Here is an 18,407-nt window from a genome sequence, read left to right as displayed (position 1 = left end):
TGATAACCGTTGATTGAAGGAAATCAACAGTTAAGATGTGGTAGTAACATTATTTGGTTGTCACAATATCCTATATATCCCTATATATATAGAGAGAGAGAGATGAGGGATATTCTCACTGCCAAAGTTTTCCACCACCAACTTACTACCTATCTAATCACCATTAGATTAACATTTTCTCTTTCTTCAAAAACTTTTTAACATTCTCTCTCTTTGATCCAATGGTGATGTGATAGGTAGTAAGCTAGTAGTAAGAATTTTTGGTAGTTAAAATATCCTCACTCATATATATATATATATATATATATATATATATATATATATATATGGTTATACTTACTACTGAAAATTTTTATAACTCTTACTACTAAATTAATCATCATTGTTCACAAAAAAAAAAATTAACCATCATTAATTTCCACCAATTTAATGGTTATAGTTTATTGAGTACACTTATTAATTAATTTTTAATTACCAATAAATTATAAAGTGTTATGATTCTTCCCTGATTTATGAGAATCAAATAGGATTAGTTCCCATGATTAATTAAGATGGATTTTATAATTATTTAGCCTTCCTTTTATCGGTATATACCGTAATCGAACATATTTGATAAATCAATAAAAATAAAGCATTCTTCTATATATCACATGGATTTCACTGTTGTTAGTTGATTACCTTTATTTTAAAAAGTGATTTCTCAGAACCCCATTGCTTGCAGCAGTTTATCTTGAATTAAGTTAAAAGGTTTTTTTTTCACATGTACCCAAAAAAAAAAGTTAGAAGTTTTTGGAAAAAGAAAAAGGACAGTAAAATTTTATCACAGTGTACTATGCATACTGACATTTGGTGGAAAAAAGGAAGAACAACATATTTCGAATAAAAATGCAACAACAGTCTTTAACATATTTCTATTCTTTATAAATTCTGTGGAAAAAACAAATTATGAAAAGAAAAATGAGATATAAATTCGGAAAACACTTTTAACTCACAACATAAAGAATTTGCCAAAATAATTTATATGTGTCAAAATCAGTGACAAGGGCTCAGCCAAAATTCAATATATCATCTTGAGAAAATAACTAGCAATTACTTTTTACTTCCCGACTAAATCGTTTGGAAAATGTTAAGATTTATCGAGTGACTCTGCAAAGTCAAGAACCAGTTACACCCTGGTCGAGGTACTGGGTCACTGAATCACCGGTTTAATCAGTGGATCACTGGTTCAACTGCATGACCCGGTAAGTATATGTAAATCTACAATTTATATAAAAAAAGTTATAAATATACTTAAATACTTGTAAAAATATATACCAATTTCAAATATTTTAATATGAAAATAATAAATTACACATAATTGTCCAACAAAAGATCAATCAAACATATAATATTTGTGATACTAGTGTTTCAAGTTCAGTAAACGTCATCTCTAACTATAAATCAAATCAAAATTCCCTGCATATTACATAATCAAGATAATATTAGTGTTGTAAGTACATAATCTATGTAAGTTAATAAGCTACAAATCACTCAAATATTTCAAAAGAAAACAAACTATTTCAACATTCCCGACACGTGGTCAACGCTCCGACATGTTTTTTTTTTTAGTCTTGATTTTATTTTATTAATTAAAAATAAAAAAATCATTTATAAATCAATTTTTTTCTGTTACGAAATTTGACATAAAAAGTTAACAAGGTATGGTTTTTTTTTTATATTTATGTTATGAAATTTGAATATTTGACTGATTATATGACTTATTATGGACTGTTATATGTATTAAATATAAATTATATTATATATATTAAAAATATTATTTATATCAAAATGTGTCTCAAAGTGTTGAAATATGCCATTTTTTAGAATTAACGTGTCAGAGTATCGTGTCCCGTGTCTGGTGTCAGTGCTTGTGTATGATAGTTCATATATATACTAGTGAATTACCCGTGCGATGCGCGGGGGAAAAAGAACAAAATCGTTGTCGCCGTCGTTGGTGTGTCGTCTTACTGGTAAATCCACATGTTGATCTTGATATGAAACTCTTAATAATAATATCATAATAAAAAATAATTGTATTGTTATAATTTTTAACTTGAAAAGGCTGTAGCATTCAGAAAGATAAAAAAGTAAAATAAAATTTTGCCGATGAAACGTTTAATTGTATCGAGTAACCTTCACGTCCAATTGCAAAAGTGATAAATAGAATAATGTCAATGTAAAAACAATTTAAATGTCATAATGTCAAAACTGCTCACAATTAATAATTCAGAAATAACATGATACAATTCGGTGTTCCAGCAAAATATCTCTGACATAAGCCTGCTAACTTTAAAAGAAATAAAAACAGTATATGTTAGCATAACATATGATTTAGCGAATAAAGAACAGAAGCAAAATATCTCTCCCATGCGCCAACTGAGCTATCACCATTTGGTTGCATTGAGTATTTTGGATTGTTGATTTCTGTGTTTTTCTGTTTGAATTTTAATAACAGGGATGGGATATAATATAATTGTGATTCTCTGACATGTTTGAAGCCAATTAGGGATAGACATGCATAAAGAGAAAGAAATGAGAGTATTGTTTATTTGTTATTAATTTATTTTTTACTTAGTTTTATCAAGGTATATCATTGTCTTTTAGTGACCTTTTTTTTCTAACCTTGTCTCTTGCACATTAAAAAAAAAAAATTTGATGCACAAGATTTTCCAACTTGTAATAATAGCGATGATGATCAATTGTACGTAATAAGGAGAATATTTTCCAGATTCAAATCTGTGATCTTTTGATTACAAAAAATAACTTTACTAAGACTCCCTTTCCTCTTTCACATCTAAATTGATCAAATATTGCACACCACTTTGCATTTCATTTGCCTATGTTTTTATTATTAAGTTGTTAGATAGTTAATAACACTTTGAAGTTTTTCACTGCTAAAAGTCAACATATAATGTCTAAATCCTAACGTGTAGCAATTTGGGTCAACACGGGGGATAACAATGATGATAAATACACAAATAAATACATAGATGTATACATTTGTATGTTGGCATAACCAATGTATGTGAGACGGGCATAGACTATGATGCACGGACACTGACCCGGGAAACGACACGACACGACACGCCAACACGTTTGTTATGGGCCAGAGAAAGGCCCACAGTAGCAAGAAGCCCAACCAACATCAGCCCAGAGGTAAACTCTATAAATAGGACTAAAGACCACAGGTATGACTGATCTCTCGAACCCTATTTCATTCAAACACGACAGTGCACACACACACCCCCTCTGGTTAAGGCCATCATATAGTGTGGAGCGATCTGCTATCCCCAAGATACCTAATTCATAAGTATCTAGAGAGAAAACCCTAGATCCAATATCAAAGACCCGACCGTAGGTCAGACAGATCTGCTCAAGGCAGAACAACGTTAATTCTAAAAAATGGCAAATTTCGACACGTTGGGACACGTTTTGATATTAAATAATATTTTTAATATATATAATATAATTTATATTTAATACATATAACAGTTCATAATAAGTCATATAACCACTCAAATATTCAAATTTCATAACATAAATATAAAAAAAAAAAAATCGTACCTTGTTAATTTTTCATGTCAAATTTCATAACAGAAAAAAATTGATTTATAAATAATTTTTTTTTATTTTTAGTTAATAAAATAAAATTAAGACTAAAAAAAAACCGTGTCGGAGCGTTGACCACGTGTTGAAAAAAATTGACTGCATGTCGAAAAGTTAACCATGTGTCCCAAAATATTGACAGCGTGTTGAACACGTGTCGGTGTCCAACACGCATATTTAAAAAAAAAAGGCGTGTCGGGGTATTGTAGGGCATAGAGTGCAAAAGATATATAGCGATTGAATTCGTGACATTCAATTCTAGAATGAATATGTTTGATTAATTAAGATTTAATAATCATGATCTTTCCAACTTAATGCAAGAATGAAAACTTAATCCTCTAGCTGGACATCTAACTGGAATACTAAAGATATTATAATACATGATAAAAATATAAAGAATGAAATACATTATTCATATATGATTCATGAGAGTCATTGCTTCCCCAATATATAGAGGCATCAAGACAATTTGGTGGAACACATGTTGTCATGGTATAATGTATGACAACTTAAAGAGTACCTACAATTCGGCTAAATAGCTCGCTCGTCAAGGCACTCAAATGATGGAAAGGAATGACTGGATAATACGGTAGGATTGTAGCGCCAAAAAGCAACTATGTTAACCGTTAACTTTCAAAATTTTCAGGACAGATTTTTTAAGAAGCAAGCAGAAATATAAGCAGGAATATAACATCCTTCATAAAATAATTCTAAGCTTTTGGAGCAAATGTGTGAATTAACAGCTATGATCTTGAAAAATACACTTAAAATGACATTATCAACTACTTAAAAAAAAATAAAAAAAATCCAAGTGAATCATTTGTATAGGACCATAAAAATCAAAGTCAGTATCGAAGTCCAAGTTTCCGTTAAAAGATTGAGTTCATTGGACTAGGAACTTTTGAATTAAACAGCACCATTCCATTCAACGGAACCAGTGAGTCTATAAATTACGTTGATCATTGGTTGAGTTGTTTAAGTTCTGTGCAAGATCCAATTGAAGAGTTGCAGAATAAGACAACTCTGGCACATACAGAGCAACAGGAGTGTCCAATCCTCTAATCATCCCACCAGATGAAGAGGATCTAAAAGCACTGACGTTATTAACTTGTTGAGTTGGCTTAGAGCTGATTTTGTTCAGACTTCGTCTATAATACTGCAGCAATTGCAAAAACAAATAAAGTTATGTGAATGACAAAACTTTGGTTTTATGAAATTAAAGCAGAAAGGAAAAGAAAAACACACCTGAAGATGGCTGGCCACATTCGCCCTAGTAAGCTCCTCAACGTTCATCACTTGAAGAACTTGTTTAGTTACAGCCTCTTCAATCAAAATAACACAATTCAGTAACAGAAAACTCATGACACTGCGTTAAGACTTAATTATAATGGCATGATATTTACTCCAGTGGCATTTATGATAAAGAAGAGTACTAGAAAAAGTATTCAAAATAATGTTGAACAAAATTTTCATGTCATGATCTTTTTAGCATTGGATTGCTATTAGCTACTCAAATATTCAATAAAAGTATTGCTAAAATAAAGTAGAAACATCAATTGTTTGACCTCTTCTAGCAATTGATATCAATTAAGATAACAACTGTTTTGCATTGTGAGAGAGTGAATAACTTACTGTCAACACCTCCTAACTGATTAACAGCGGCCAAAAAACTCTGGTGCAGCTCCTCCGTCCAAATAACCCGATGCTTCTTTTGTGTTGAAGGGTGCTCCATGTTATGACCAGGCTCTTTATAGTCGTTATTCTCATTTTCTTCCTGCTTCTTAGAATTTATCTTTTCTTCCTGCTTCTTAGAATTAATCTTCTTTCTGAATACATGCTGCCAAATATTCTGCAGCTCTTCAATTCTAATTGGTTTCTGCAAATAATCACATGCTCCCAGATTAACTGCTTCCATCGTCAACTTTCTGTCATAATCATTGGAGCACACTGAAATAAAAAATTTAATAACGTCAAAGGATCATCAAACAACAAAATGAAGCTTTTGAGATATATAAAACCATTAATGTAGCCTCACCCAACAACTTAAACTTTTGAGTTGAATTGGTTCTTTACAAACCTTAAATTATAATACCATGAGAAAATCTTTCTAAGATCACTTTTAACTCGCACATCTAAGTTTCATATTTATTAATCAATTATGAATCTCACCCAAAATCAAGTAAACAAAATGTAATTAAATTATGGGTGTTGATTTTCTTCTTTTGCAGATGAAATCAACACTTTCTTACGGACTCATTGAATCTCGAGCTTTCTTATTTTTATTTTTTTGACTTTTTTAACTTGTGGACCCTATAACATTTTGTGAGTGCAGGAATGAGATTTTGTTTTTTTGTAAAAGGAGAAAAAAAATATTCCTTAAATTATATAGAACTATAAAATCAAAATCTCAATAATTGAAAATAATAATAAAAAATAAGAATAGTAGAAGATTACATATAAAATTATCACATACATATAACAGGTATGTCCATAGGTTGCATGAGCTTAAGCAGCTTAAGTCCTTCAATTTCAGGCATGTAAAGTTCACTGATTACAATGTCAAACTTGTTTTCTCTCAACATCCTCAGTACTGTCGTTGCATCTGTAGACGTTGTTACTGCAAAGTCCATAATTACAATAATTTTTATTCTTTATGAACAAAATGAAATATCGCAAATACAAGCATAACACAAAACCTATAAAAATTTCATTAGATGATTTCCATTAATAGGAAAGTAGTTACATCCTGCATTTGAAGCCAATAATTTAATTGAACACAACGTTTCACAAACAATATCAAAGAATGATAAAAATTAAAAAAAAAATTATTAATTAATAGTAACATTGACAGGACATAATGTAAAAAAAGAAGATATTAGACAGTAAAATGACTCAACTTCATTGATAATTTTACACAAATATATACAGCTGAGTAACAAAGAAATCAACAAAAGATTTGTTACGTTAAAAGCGAAACAGAAGAAACTAAAAGAATCAACTTGACAAATTTAATTTATTAAAAAGATGGAATAAAAAATGTTATAATTCCAAAAATAATACGACTAGACCAAAAAGAAACAAAAGTATACAATGAAAAGGCCACATCCACATTATTTTCAGACGAACTCAATCTTAAAAATTCAAATTTACAAAAAAAAATTTGTTATTATTCCAGTGATATGATGTCTGGAAAAAAGAAAAAGAAAACCCACATCCTAAATATTTTCAAAAGAAAAGAAAAGGAAAGAACACAACCAAAAAGCCACACCCTCAATATTGCCAAAATAATAAAGAAAAAGAAAGAAAGAAAAATATATTTATAAGAAGAAGGTTATACTTACAACTTTTTTTTTACAACCATATCTTAATACTGTTGATTTCCGTCAATCAACGGTTATAATTTTCGCAAATTAAACTCATTAATTAATGAGTTTAATTCACAATAAATGATAACCGTTGATTGACGGAAATCAACGGTGTTAAAATATGGTTGTAAGAGGTTGTAAAAAAGATAGTTGTAAGTATAACCCGATAGAAATATTTTAACCCTGAATCATGTATATCATTATAAAATACCAAATAATATGAAATTGAAGTTGAGATTGTGCGTATCTTATTGGATCGTCACAAAGCCGAAAGAAAGAAGGGACTACATGCCAGATCTTCCTCTCTAGCACCTATTTCCATAAAGGCAGCCTCAACGAGGGGAGCATGATGGCTTATGGAGTTTAACTCCAATATATATAGGTTAGAGAGGGGACCTAGCTAATAACCCAGAAAAGATTCTGTGTCCACTGGGTCCACCCATCATGGAAAACCAGAGTCACACTAAAGCCTACACTGCTGCCCAACTAGGCCCAATAACAACAGATGCTAGAAGCCCAATTCAATCTGATCACAATGGGCTAGTTACAATAACAATATTGGAATATCCATTAACCCGATTAATTTTAAATACAAAACTAATTAATTAATATTGCCCATAAAATAAATTTTTAACATTCTCCCACTTGGGCTATATTAATTAATGTAATATTATTTTGAAAATCATTTTATTTTGAAAACGACTCTATCGGGTTAATAACTAAAAATAATTTTACGTGGCCACAATTTTGAAAAACAATATTGCAATTCCAGCATCTCAACACAATTCAATCCAACATAACCTCATCATAGGAATATGGCGATCAATATACCAAAAATATCATGGCATATGACCTTCCATACTCACATACAATAAGTATTACATCTTCATGAATCAAGGCCTAGTAGCGTAGTAAGAATTAGTGCCAAAATGTGATCAACAATGTGACACACTAATTCTTATCGATCCTCAATGTAATTTCTCAACAACTTGAAATTACATTAGTGCAATTTCCAAGCAACATGAAATCACACTCTGTAATGCAACTTCTCAACAACATGAAATTGCATTACCACAATTTCTAAACAACATGAAATTGAATTAACACAATTTCCAAACGCCATGAAATTGATGAGATTGGATAAACCAATATGTCACAATACAACATGAGATCTCAAAATTTGTGACATCCAATCACCTTTAAGCTCACAACATGCTTAAAGATATTATTCCATACATATATTTCTCAGTCGACAGGAGAAATAATAATAATGATGATCATCAATTATGAAAATTCAAACAAATATCACAAAATAATTATCAGTTTGCATAGAAAAGTGACCAGAAAAACAAACTGAAAATGACTCCCACTAATCAAAGGAATCAAAAGAATATAAAATATTCAAAAGCAAGCCTTGAGTATTACTCCCACTAATTAATAAAATCAAAAGAATTTAAACTCATATTCTACACACGAAGGAAGCTACTCTAAGGTCTTTCTTATCAAAACTTTTAGATAAAAAGCTCTTGTTTTATTCAATAAATCAACATCTTACTAGCAAATAAAATGTCATCTACACAAAGTACTAAGAAAATATATTTACTCCCACTTACTTTCATGTAGATGAATCAATTAATGAGCATACACTGGCTTCAGAGATCTGTCCCCTTTGGGCAGATAGATCACCTAGACCAATGCACCTCCAATAATTTTATTACAGTTAAGCTTCTAATTAAAACACACAATAACCCCCTTTGGGCAGGAAACTGCATGAAATAACTAGAAGCACTCCTCAATAATTTTTTTTGTATGTAAACAGTTCAAGCGGAAGCATACAATCCAATAAACAAAATATTACAGCATGCAACACAGGTAGAGAGTACAAAATTATACAACAATATCAAATGAGAGCTAATTTTTCAATACATTTTGCACCAAAATATACCCAAAAATAAAATAAAATTCATAATTGATAGAATTTAACACAAGTTAATCTTTATCACCAAAAGTTATACACATAATGTAATAAATTAATCATGAGCAATAACAAAAATAATTAAATATCATAGACTCCCCTTTGGGCAGAGTATATAATATATAATTATTTTTCATCACATGAAGATTTAACAACGGAGAAAATTATATATAATTGTCTAAAATTTATCCCCTTTGGGCAGATAAATTTTATAAAGCCGAAAGAAAGAAGGGACTACATGCCAGATCTTCCTCTCTATCACCTATTTCCATAAAGGCAGCCTCAGCGATGGGAGCATGATGGCTTATGGAGTTTAACTCCAATATATATAGGTTAGAGAGGGGACCTAGCTAATAACCCAGAAAAGATTCTGTGTCCTCTGGTTCCATCCATCATGGAAAACCAGAGTCACACTAAAGCCTACACTGCTGCCCAATAACAACAGATGCTAGAAGCCCAATTCAATCTGATCACAATGGGTTAGTTACAATAACAATATTGGAATATCCATTAACCCGATTAATTTAAATACAAAACTAATTAATTAATATTGCCCATAAAATAAATTTCTAACATAACCTTCCTCATTTAGATTGGAATAAAGAAAAGCAACTAAAAACAGTAACAAAACTCATTGGGACCGTGGTATTGACAAGTCATATACTCAATCTTTACAAGCAAGAAACAACAGTACACAATCCTCAAATTTTTTTGTAAAAATAGAAAAGAAAGAGAGAGAGAGCAAAAGTAACACACCTTGGAATTGACACCTTCGGAGCATAGTCTTTAAATTGAAAAGGCTTTCTCGGTCGTTATCAACAGCAAGAACACGCATTCCTATCGGAAACGTGTCTCCTATATCATCATTGTTACCATCATTCACCATTGCCATTGTCTCCTTAGATACCACAAAGAGCAAGATGAATATTGACCGTTCCAGTAGTTATTATTCTGCCTTGTGCTTGTTTGATTGTTACTACAAATATATATAGGCTTACCTTACCTCCGTCTTATTCTCTCGGCGAATCTTTTATTTCCTTTTTATTCATTCTTACCATAAATATTTAATATTACAATCAATCTTTCTATAGATTTTTTATTTTCGAATCCTCCTTTCTTATTTTGCAATCATCATACTAAATCCCTGATAAATATTATGTTTAATTTAGCTACTAATTAAATTTATTATTTATAGTTATATACTAATTTTTATTAGCTTCAAATATATTAAAGTTTTTATTACGTAATGTGTATTTATAAAAATAATAATAATAATAATAATTGCGTGTGGATGGGATAGCTGAGTAATATATATTTTATTTTCTTCCGAAATTTTTTTATTTTAATTATGAAAAATATGAGACAGGCTTGGGTTGAGAATAAATTAGCTATATAACTAATAAAATTAAAGAGACTAAATATTAAAAAAATAAATATTAAAAAATAAAAATATAAGTAATAATAAGTCTTTTTACGGTGTGTGTGTGTCTATATATGAGATAGGATATTGTGACAACCAAAAAATGTTACTACCAATGTTACTACCACATCTTAATCGTTGATTTCCGCCAATCAACGGTTATCATTTATTGCGAATTAATAATTAATTAATGAGTTTGATTTGAAAAATGATAACCGTTGATTGACGGAAATCAACAGTTAAGATGTGGTAGTAACATTGATAGTAACATTATTTGGTTGTCACAATATCCTATATATCCCTATATATATAGAGAGAGAGAGATGAGGGATATTCTCACTGCCAAAGTTTTCCACCACCAACTTACTACCTATCTAATCACCATTAGATTAACATTTTCTCTTTCTTCAAAAACTTTTTAACATTCTCTCTCTTTGATCCAATGGTGATGTGATAGGTAGTAAGCTAGTAGTAAGAATTTTTGGTAGTTAAAATATCCTCACTCATTTATATATATATATATATATATATATATATATATATATATATATATATATATATAGATGGTTATACTTACTACTGAAAATTTTTATAACTCTTACTACTAAATTAATCATCATTGTTCACAAAAAAAAAAATTAACCATCATTAATTTCCACCAATTTAATGGTTATAGTTTATTGAGTACACTTATTAATTAATTTTTAATTACCAATAAATTATAAAGTGTTATGATTCTTCCCTGATTTATGAGAATCAAATAGGATTAGTTCCCATGATTAATTAAGATGGATTTTATAATTATTTAGCCTTCCTTTTATCGGTATATACCGTAATCGAACATATTTGATAAATCAATAAAAATAAAGCATTCTTCTATATATCACATGGATTTCACTGTTGTTAGTTGATTACCTTTATTTTAAAAAGTGATTTCTCAGAACCCCATTGCTTGCAGCAGTTTATCTTGAATTAAGTTAAAAGGTTTTTTTTTCACATGTACCCAAAAAAAAAAGTTAGAAGTTTTTGGAAAAAGAAAAAGGACAGTAAAATTTTATCACAGTGTACTATGCATACTGACATTTGGTGGAAAAAAGGAAGAACAACATATTTCGAATAAAAATGCAACAACAGTCTTTCATATTTCTATTCTTTATAAATTCTGTGGAAAAAACAAATTATGAAAAGAAAAATGAGATATAAATTCGGAAAACACTTTTAACTCACAACATAAAGAATTTGCCAAAATAATTTATATGTGTCAAAATCAGTGACAAGGGCTCAGCCAAAATTCAATATATCATCTTGAGAAAATAACTAGCAATTACTTTTTACTTCCCGACTAAATCGTTTGGAAAATGTTAAGATTTATCGAGTGACTCTGCAAAGTCAAGAACCAGTTACACCCTGGTCGAGGTACTGGGTCACTGAATCACCGGTTTAATCAGTGGATCACTGGTTCAACTGCATGACCCGGTAAGTATATGTAAATCTACAATTTATATAAAAAAAGTTATAAATATACTTAAATACTTGTAAAAATATATACCAATTTCAAATATTTTAATATGAAAATAATAAATTACACATAATTGTCCAACAAAAGATCAATCAAACATATAATATTTGTGATACTAGTGTTTCAAGTTCAGTAAACGTCATCTCTAACTATAAATCAAATCAAAATTCCCTGCATATTACATAATCAAGATAATATTAGTGTTGTAAGTACATAATCTATGTAAGTTAATAAGCTACAAATCACTCAAATATTTCAAAAGAAAACAAACTATTTCAACATTCCCGACACGTGGTCAACGCTCCGACATGTTTTTTTTTTTAGTCTTGATTTTATTTTATTAATTAAAAATAAAAAAAAATCATTTATAAATCAATTTTTTTCTGTTACGAAATTTGACATAAAAAGTTAACAAGGTATGATTTTTTTTTATATTTATGTTATGAAATTTGAATATTTGACTGATTATATGACTTATTATGACCTGTTATATGTATTAAATATAAATTATATTATATATTAAAATTATTATTTAATATCAACATGTGTCTCAACGTGTTGAAATATGCCATTTTTTAGAATTAACGTTTCAGTGTGTCGTGTCCCGTGTCTGGTGTCAGTGTTTGTGTATCATAGTTCATATATATACTAGTGAATTACCCGTGCGATACCCGGGGGAAAAAGAACAAAATCGTTGTCGCCGTCGTTGGTGTGTCGTCTTACTGGTAAATCCACATGTTGATCTTGATATGAAACTCTTAATAATAATATCATAATAAATAATAATTGTATTGTTATAATTTTTAACTTGAAAAGGCTGTAGCATTCAGAAAGATAAAAAAGTAAAATAAAATTTTGCAGATGAAACGTTTAATTGTATCGAGTAACCTTCACATCCAATTGCAAAAGTGATAAATAGAATAATGTCAATGTAAAAACAATTTAAATGTCATAATGTCAAAACTGCTCACAATTAATAATTCAGAAATAACATGATACAATTCGGTGTTCCAGCAAAATATCTCTGACATAAGCCTGCTAACTATAAAAGAAATAAAAACAGTATATGTTAGCATAACATATGATTTAGCGAATAAAGAACAGAAGAACTGAACAGGTAATTGTCAGAAGTATTATTCAATGTGGTTTTTTGCTTTTGAATTTCAGAATCATATTTTAAAAATACAGTATAAAAATAATCAAAATCCAACGCTAATCAACATTTGAAAAAAATATAACTTAAGGAATGCAGATTTTACCTGTATCAAAGAGCAACGTTATATCCAATCGACTGAAGCAATATAAATTACAGTAATCTCTGAAATACTTCTTTGTAGACTATGTTAAAGGTACTGTTTGTTACACAACCATCATCATCAACTATCAAAATCTTCAATCCCTTTTTGCTCTTTACTCGGGATAGTGCCACATATAATTGCCCATGACTAAAGACTGGCCTGGGTAGATAAATTCCAACATGAGAAAGCGATTGTCCTTGACTCTTATTGATTGTCATGGCAAACGAAACGACGAGGAGAAATTGTCTTCTTTGGAAATTTACAGGAAAAGAATGACTTGAGGAGCTCATTGTCATTCTAGGGATTAACAGATTTTCTCCTATATTGCTTCATGTAAGAACAGTTGCCTCAACCACATGATTGACTAATCTTGTAATAAGCAATCTTGTTCCATTGCATAAACCTCTTGATTGGTCAATATTTCTTAATAGCATGACTGGAACTTTGACCTTCAAAATTAATTTATGATCCAGAAGCCCAGAACAGGAGAAGGTATTTAAGATCTCAGGTGAGAATTCATCATCCTCAAGGGAAGAATTACCGTCTTGCTTCAAAATATTATCTGAACTTAAATATATTCTTTCGTCACCTGGAATCAAAGACATTAAGTTCTCATTTAAAATAGAAACATCTGCTAATTTTGGAGTCAGAATGGCACGTTCTTTAAAGAATGTGGGTTCTAAAATATGATCCAAGATATCAGGGTACACAAAATCCATCAAATCTGAAAGTGGATTCAGTGATTTTTTAATCAATAATTCATCTGGAATTGTTATAATAGATTCTCCATACACATCATCTCCAAGAACACCATCCCCGACTTTAAGAAGCCAATCAGAAAATTCCTTTATTTCCATTAAATTGTGAATGTCACTTCCAGAACTAAGCCGCATGTTCTTGGTCAAAGTTAATAAATGACGATGAGACCAAAGACAAGAAGAATTAATGGTTGCATGGACTATATCTTGTTTGCTTCCATGAGGAACAACAGGTAAGATTTGCCTGAAGTCACCCCCAAGAACAACAACTTTCCCACCAAATGGTTTATCAACACAACTTGAATCAGAAAATCTAAGAACATCTCTAAGTGTTTTGTCTAGAGCCTCAAAGCAAAATCTGTGTACCATTGGAGCTTCATCCCAGATGATTAGCTTTGTTTTCGCCAGCAATTCGGCAATATTAGAATCCTACCGTATATTACAGGTTGAATCCTCAGTGATCTGAATTGGAATACGAAATCTAAAGTGTGTTGTCCGGCCTCCAGGAAGCAAAAGTGATGCAATCCCGCTAGAAGCAACATTAAGTACAATTTCGCCTTTTGATCTAATGGATGCTGACAATGTATTCTAAATAAATGTTTTCCTGTACCACCAAAGCTGTATAGAAAAAAGAATCCCCCTATACCCACTGAAACTGCTGAAATTATCTTGTCATAGACAATTTTTGAAATTATCTGTAAGGGAACTCATTAGTCTTTTATGTTCTTCAACCAAAAACAATCTGTCATACAATAATTCATCAAGCACTAAGCGATTGTGCATATCAAGCAAAGATGCACCAGTGATGCAGGGCGTTGAAGGGTAATCAGAAAGGCATTTTCCATTACTCTGTAGCACTTTATCAATTTCAGCAAGTGTTGTGTTTTTTATTTGCTGCCGTACCTTTCAGTGCAAACCTTTCATGACTGTGTCGTCTCTTTCGCGAAGTAGTTTTCATTGCTGATAGATTACTACTCATTATGGGATGCAAAGGAAATAAACAAAAGGGTTTGCAAATGAAGAAGCAAAGTTGATATCAAAATATTAAAAAACAAATATTAAGGCCTTGGTACACTGTCAAAGTTCAACACATGATAATAGGCCACAAAATAAGGAAAATGTCAATAGCTCCTCGTTACAAAAAATCGACCAATCTACCGCTTTTATTGGCATTTATTAATTTGTTTGAAAATTTAAAAGTCCAACACACTAATTCGAAATTCAGGGGAGCATTAAAAATAACTTCAAACGAAACGTTTAATGCGCCACTTACCTTCACATTGGAATTGGTCATCTCATCTAATGAGTCAGCTGATTTAAAATTTTGAATTTTGAAATGGAATCTCTCACCTGTTTAATGATTCAGCTATTTTTACATTGAAATTATTAAATATTTTAAATATTTTAAAATACGAAAAAAAACGGAAAATTAATTTTTTATTCAATTAAGTTGTGGTGTAAAATTTTGAATTTTGAAATGGAATGACTCACCTATTTTAATGACTCAGCTGTTTTTACATTGGAATGATTAAATATTTTAGATATTTTAAAAAACAGAAAATTAATTTTTATTCAAATAATTTTTTTGATTTTTCTTTTAAAAATCAAAATTCAAGTTTAATTTCTAATAATTTAAAACAAATGTGGTAGCAGACAAACCATTTAATGCGCCACTTACCTTCACATTGGGATTGGTCATCTCATTTAATGAGTGAGCTGATTTAAAATTTTTAATTTTGAAATATAATCACTCACCTATTTTAATAACTCAGCTATTTTTACATTGGAATTATTAAATATTTTAAATATTTCAAAATACCAAAAAAACGGAAAATTAATTTTTTATTCAATTAATTTTTTCGATTTTTCTTTTAAAAATCGAAAAAAAAAATAATTTCTAATAATTAAAAACAAATGTGGTGGCAGAAAAATCATTTAATGCGCCGCATACCTTCACATTGGAATTGGTCATCTCATTTAATGAGTCAGCTGATTTAAAATTTCTAATAATTTAAAACAAATGAGGTGGCAGACAAAACATTTAATGCGCCACTTACCTTCACATTGGAATTGGTCATCTCATCTAATGAGTCAGCTGATTTAAAATTTTTAAATGGAATCACTCACCTGTTTTAATGACTCAGCTGTTTTTACATTGGAATTATTAAATATTTTAAAATACAAAAAAAAACGGACAATTAATTTTTTATTCAATTAATTTTTTCGATTTTTCTTTTAAAAATCAAAAATCAATTTTAATTTCTAATAATTTAAAACAGATGCGGTGGAAGACAAAGCATTTAATGTGCCACTTACCTTCACATTGAAGTTGGTCATCTCATTTAATGAGTCAGCTGATTTAAAATTTCTAATAATTTAAAACAAATGAGGTGGCAGACAAAACATTTAATGCGCCACTTACCTTCACATTGGAATTGGTCATCTCATCTAATGAGTCAGCTGATTTAAAATTTTGAATTTTGAAATGGAATGACTCACCTGTTTTAATGACTCAGCTGTTTTTACATTGGAATTATTAAATATTTTAAAATACAAAAAAAACAGACAATTAATTTTTTATTCAATTAATTTTTTTGATTTTTCTTTTAAAAATTGAAAATCAATTTTAATTTCTAATAATTTAAAACAAATGTGGTGGCAGACAAAGCATTTAATGTGCCACTTACCTTCACATTGAAATTGGTCATCTCATTTAATGAGTCAGCTGATTTAAAATTTCTAATAATTTAAAACAAATGAGTTGGCAGACAAAACATTTAATGCGCCACTTACCTTCACATTGCAATTGGTCATCTCATCTAATGAGTCAGCTGATTTAAAATTTTGAATTTTGAAATGGAATCACTCACCTGTTTTAATGACTTAGCTGTTTTTACATTGGAATTATTAAATATTTTAAAATACAAAAAAAAACAGACAATTAATTTTTTATTCAATTAAGTTTTTTGATTTTTCTTTTAAAAATTGAAAATCAATTTTAATTTCTAATAATTTAAAACAAATGTGGTGGCAGACAAAGCATTTAATGTGCCACTTACCTTCACAATGAAATTGGTTATCTCATTTAATGAGTCAGCTGATTTAAAATTTCTAATAATTTAAAACAAATGAGTTGGCAGACAAAACATTTAATGCGCCACTTACCTTCACATTGGGATTGGTTATCTCATCTGTGCTGATTTAAAATTTTGAATTTTGAAATGGAATCACTCACCTGTTTTAATGATTCAGCTGTTTTTACATTGGAATTACTAAATATTTTAAATATTTTAAAATACGGAAAAAAACGAAAAATTAATTTTTTATTCAAATAATTTTTTTGATTTATCTTTTAAAAATCAGAAATCAATTTTAATTTCTAATAATTTAAAACAAATGTGGTGGCAGACAAATCATTTAATGCGCCACATACTTTCACATTGGAATTGGTCATCTCATTTAATGAGTCAGCTGATTTAAAATTTCTAATAATTTAAGACAAATAAGGTGGTAGACAAAACATTTAATGCGCCACTTACCTTCATATTGGAATTGGTCATCGCATCTAATGAGTCAGCTGACACTCACCTGTTTTAATGTTTAAGCTGTTTTTACATTGGCATTATTAAATATTTTAAATATTATAAATTAATTTTTTATTCAATTACTTTTAAGTTTTTTTTTGCAAACTTTGGTAAAAATGAAGAAGCGAAGTTGATATCAAAATATTAAAAAACAAATATTAAGGCCTTGGTACACTGTCAAAGTTCAAAACATGATAATAGGCTACAGAATAAGGAAAATGTCAATAGCTCCTCGTTAAAAAAATCGACCAATCTACCGCTTTTATTGGCATTTATTAATTTGTTTAAAAATTTAAAAGTCCATCACACTAATTCGAAATTCAGGGGAGCATTAAAAATAACTTCAAACGAAACGTCAAGCAATTACTAATAATGAAATTAATTGTTAACAATTGGTGTAATGGGGAATTTCAAATGACATCCCTAAAACTGAAACACGTCGTACTAAAGAAATTCACACGTCGTACTAAAGCTGATAACAAAATATTAAAAAAAAAAAATTTTGCAAACTTTGTTAAAAATGAAGAAGCGAAGTTGATATCAAAATATTTAAAAACAAATATTAAGGCCTTGGTACACTGTCAAAGTTCAACACATGATAATAGGCAACAGAATAAGGAAAATGTCAATAGCTCCTCGTTACAAAAAATCGACCAAAGCATAGTTACAGATTTTCTTTCTGCTCCAAAGTGTCACCGGCTGCAGCATCAAAACTGTGCCAAAAATAAACAAAAAGGCACACAGAGTGAGAGGGATGAAATTATAAATCACGTAAACTTTATAATATCTATAGTCATAACTTAACTCTTTCTCTAGCTTTATTTTTTTAAGAGGACGGACAAC

The 18,407-nt window shown here is 29.7% G+C and overlaps 2 protein-coding genes across 2 annotated transcripts; both read right to left on the bottom strand.

Annotated features, from left to right (window-relative positions):
- Positions 1-4,588: 4,588 nt before the first annotated feature.
- LOC133308056 (two-component response regulator ARR10-like) lies at positions 4,589-9,877 on the bottom strand. Its single transcript, XM_061508635.1, has 5 exons — positions 9,742-9,877; positions 6,119-6,262; positions 5,278-5,592; positions 4,891-4,967; positions 4,589-4,801 (listed from the first exon to the last, which is right to left on the bottom strand). The coding sequence occupies exons 1-5, from the start codon at positions 9,875-9,877 to the stop codon at positions 4,589-4,591; spliced, it is 885 nt and encodes a 294-aa protein (XP_061364619.1).
- Positions 9,878-13,551: 3,674 nt separating this feature from the next.
- LOC133308055 (uncharacterized) lies at positions 13,552-14,349 on the bottom strand. The gene has a single exon (XM_061508634.1). It carries the CDS (start codon positions 14,347-14,349, stop codon positions 13,552-13,554), a length of 798 nt encoding a protein of 265 aa, XP_061364618.1.
- Between the last annotated feature and the right edge of the window lie 4,058 nt (positions 14,350-18,407).

This window comes from Gastrolobium bilobum, unplaced genomic scaffold (genome assembly GCF_033153095.1).
Source record: "Gastrolobium bilobum isolate Gb01-03AN ecotype WA unplaced genomic scaffold, APGP_CSIRO_Gbil_v1 utg4103, whole genome shotgun sequence".
Lineage (NCBI taxonomy): Eukaryota > Viridiplantae > Streptophyta > Magnoliopsida > Fabales > Fabaceae > Gastrolobium > Gastrolobium bilobum.
This window is presented reverse-complemented; position numbering and strand designations above follow the sequence as displayed.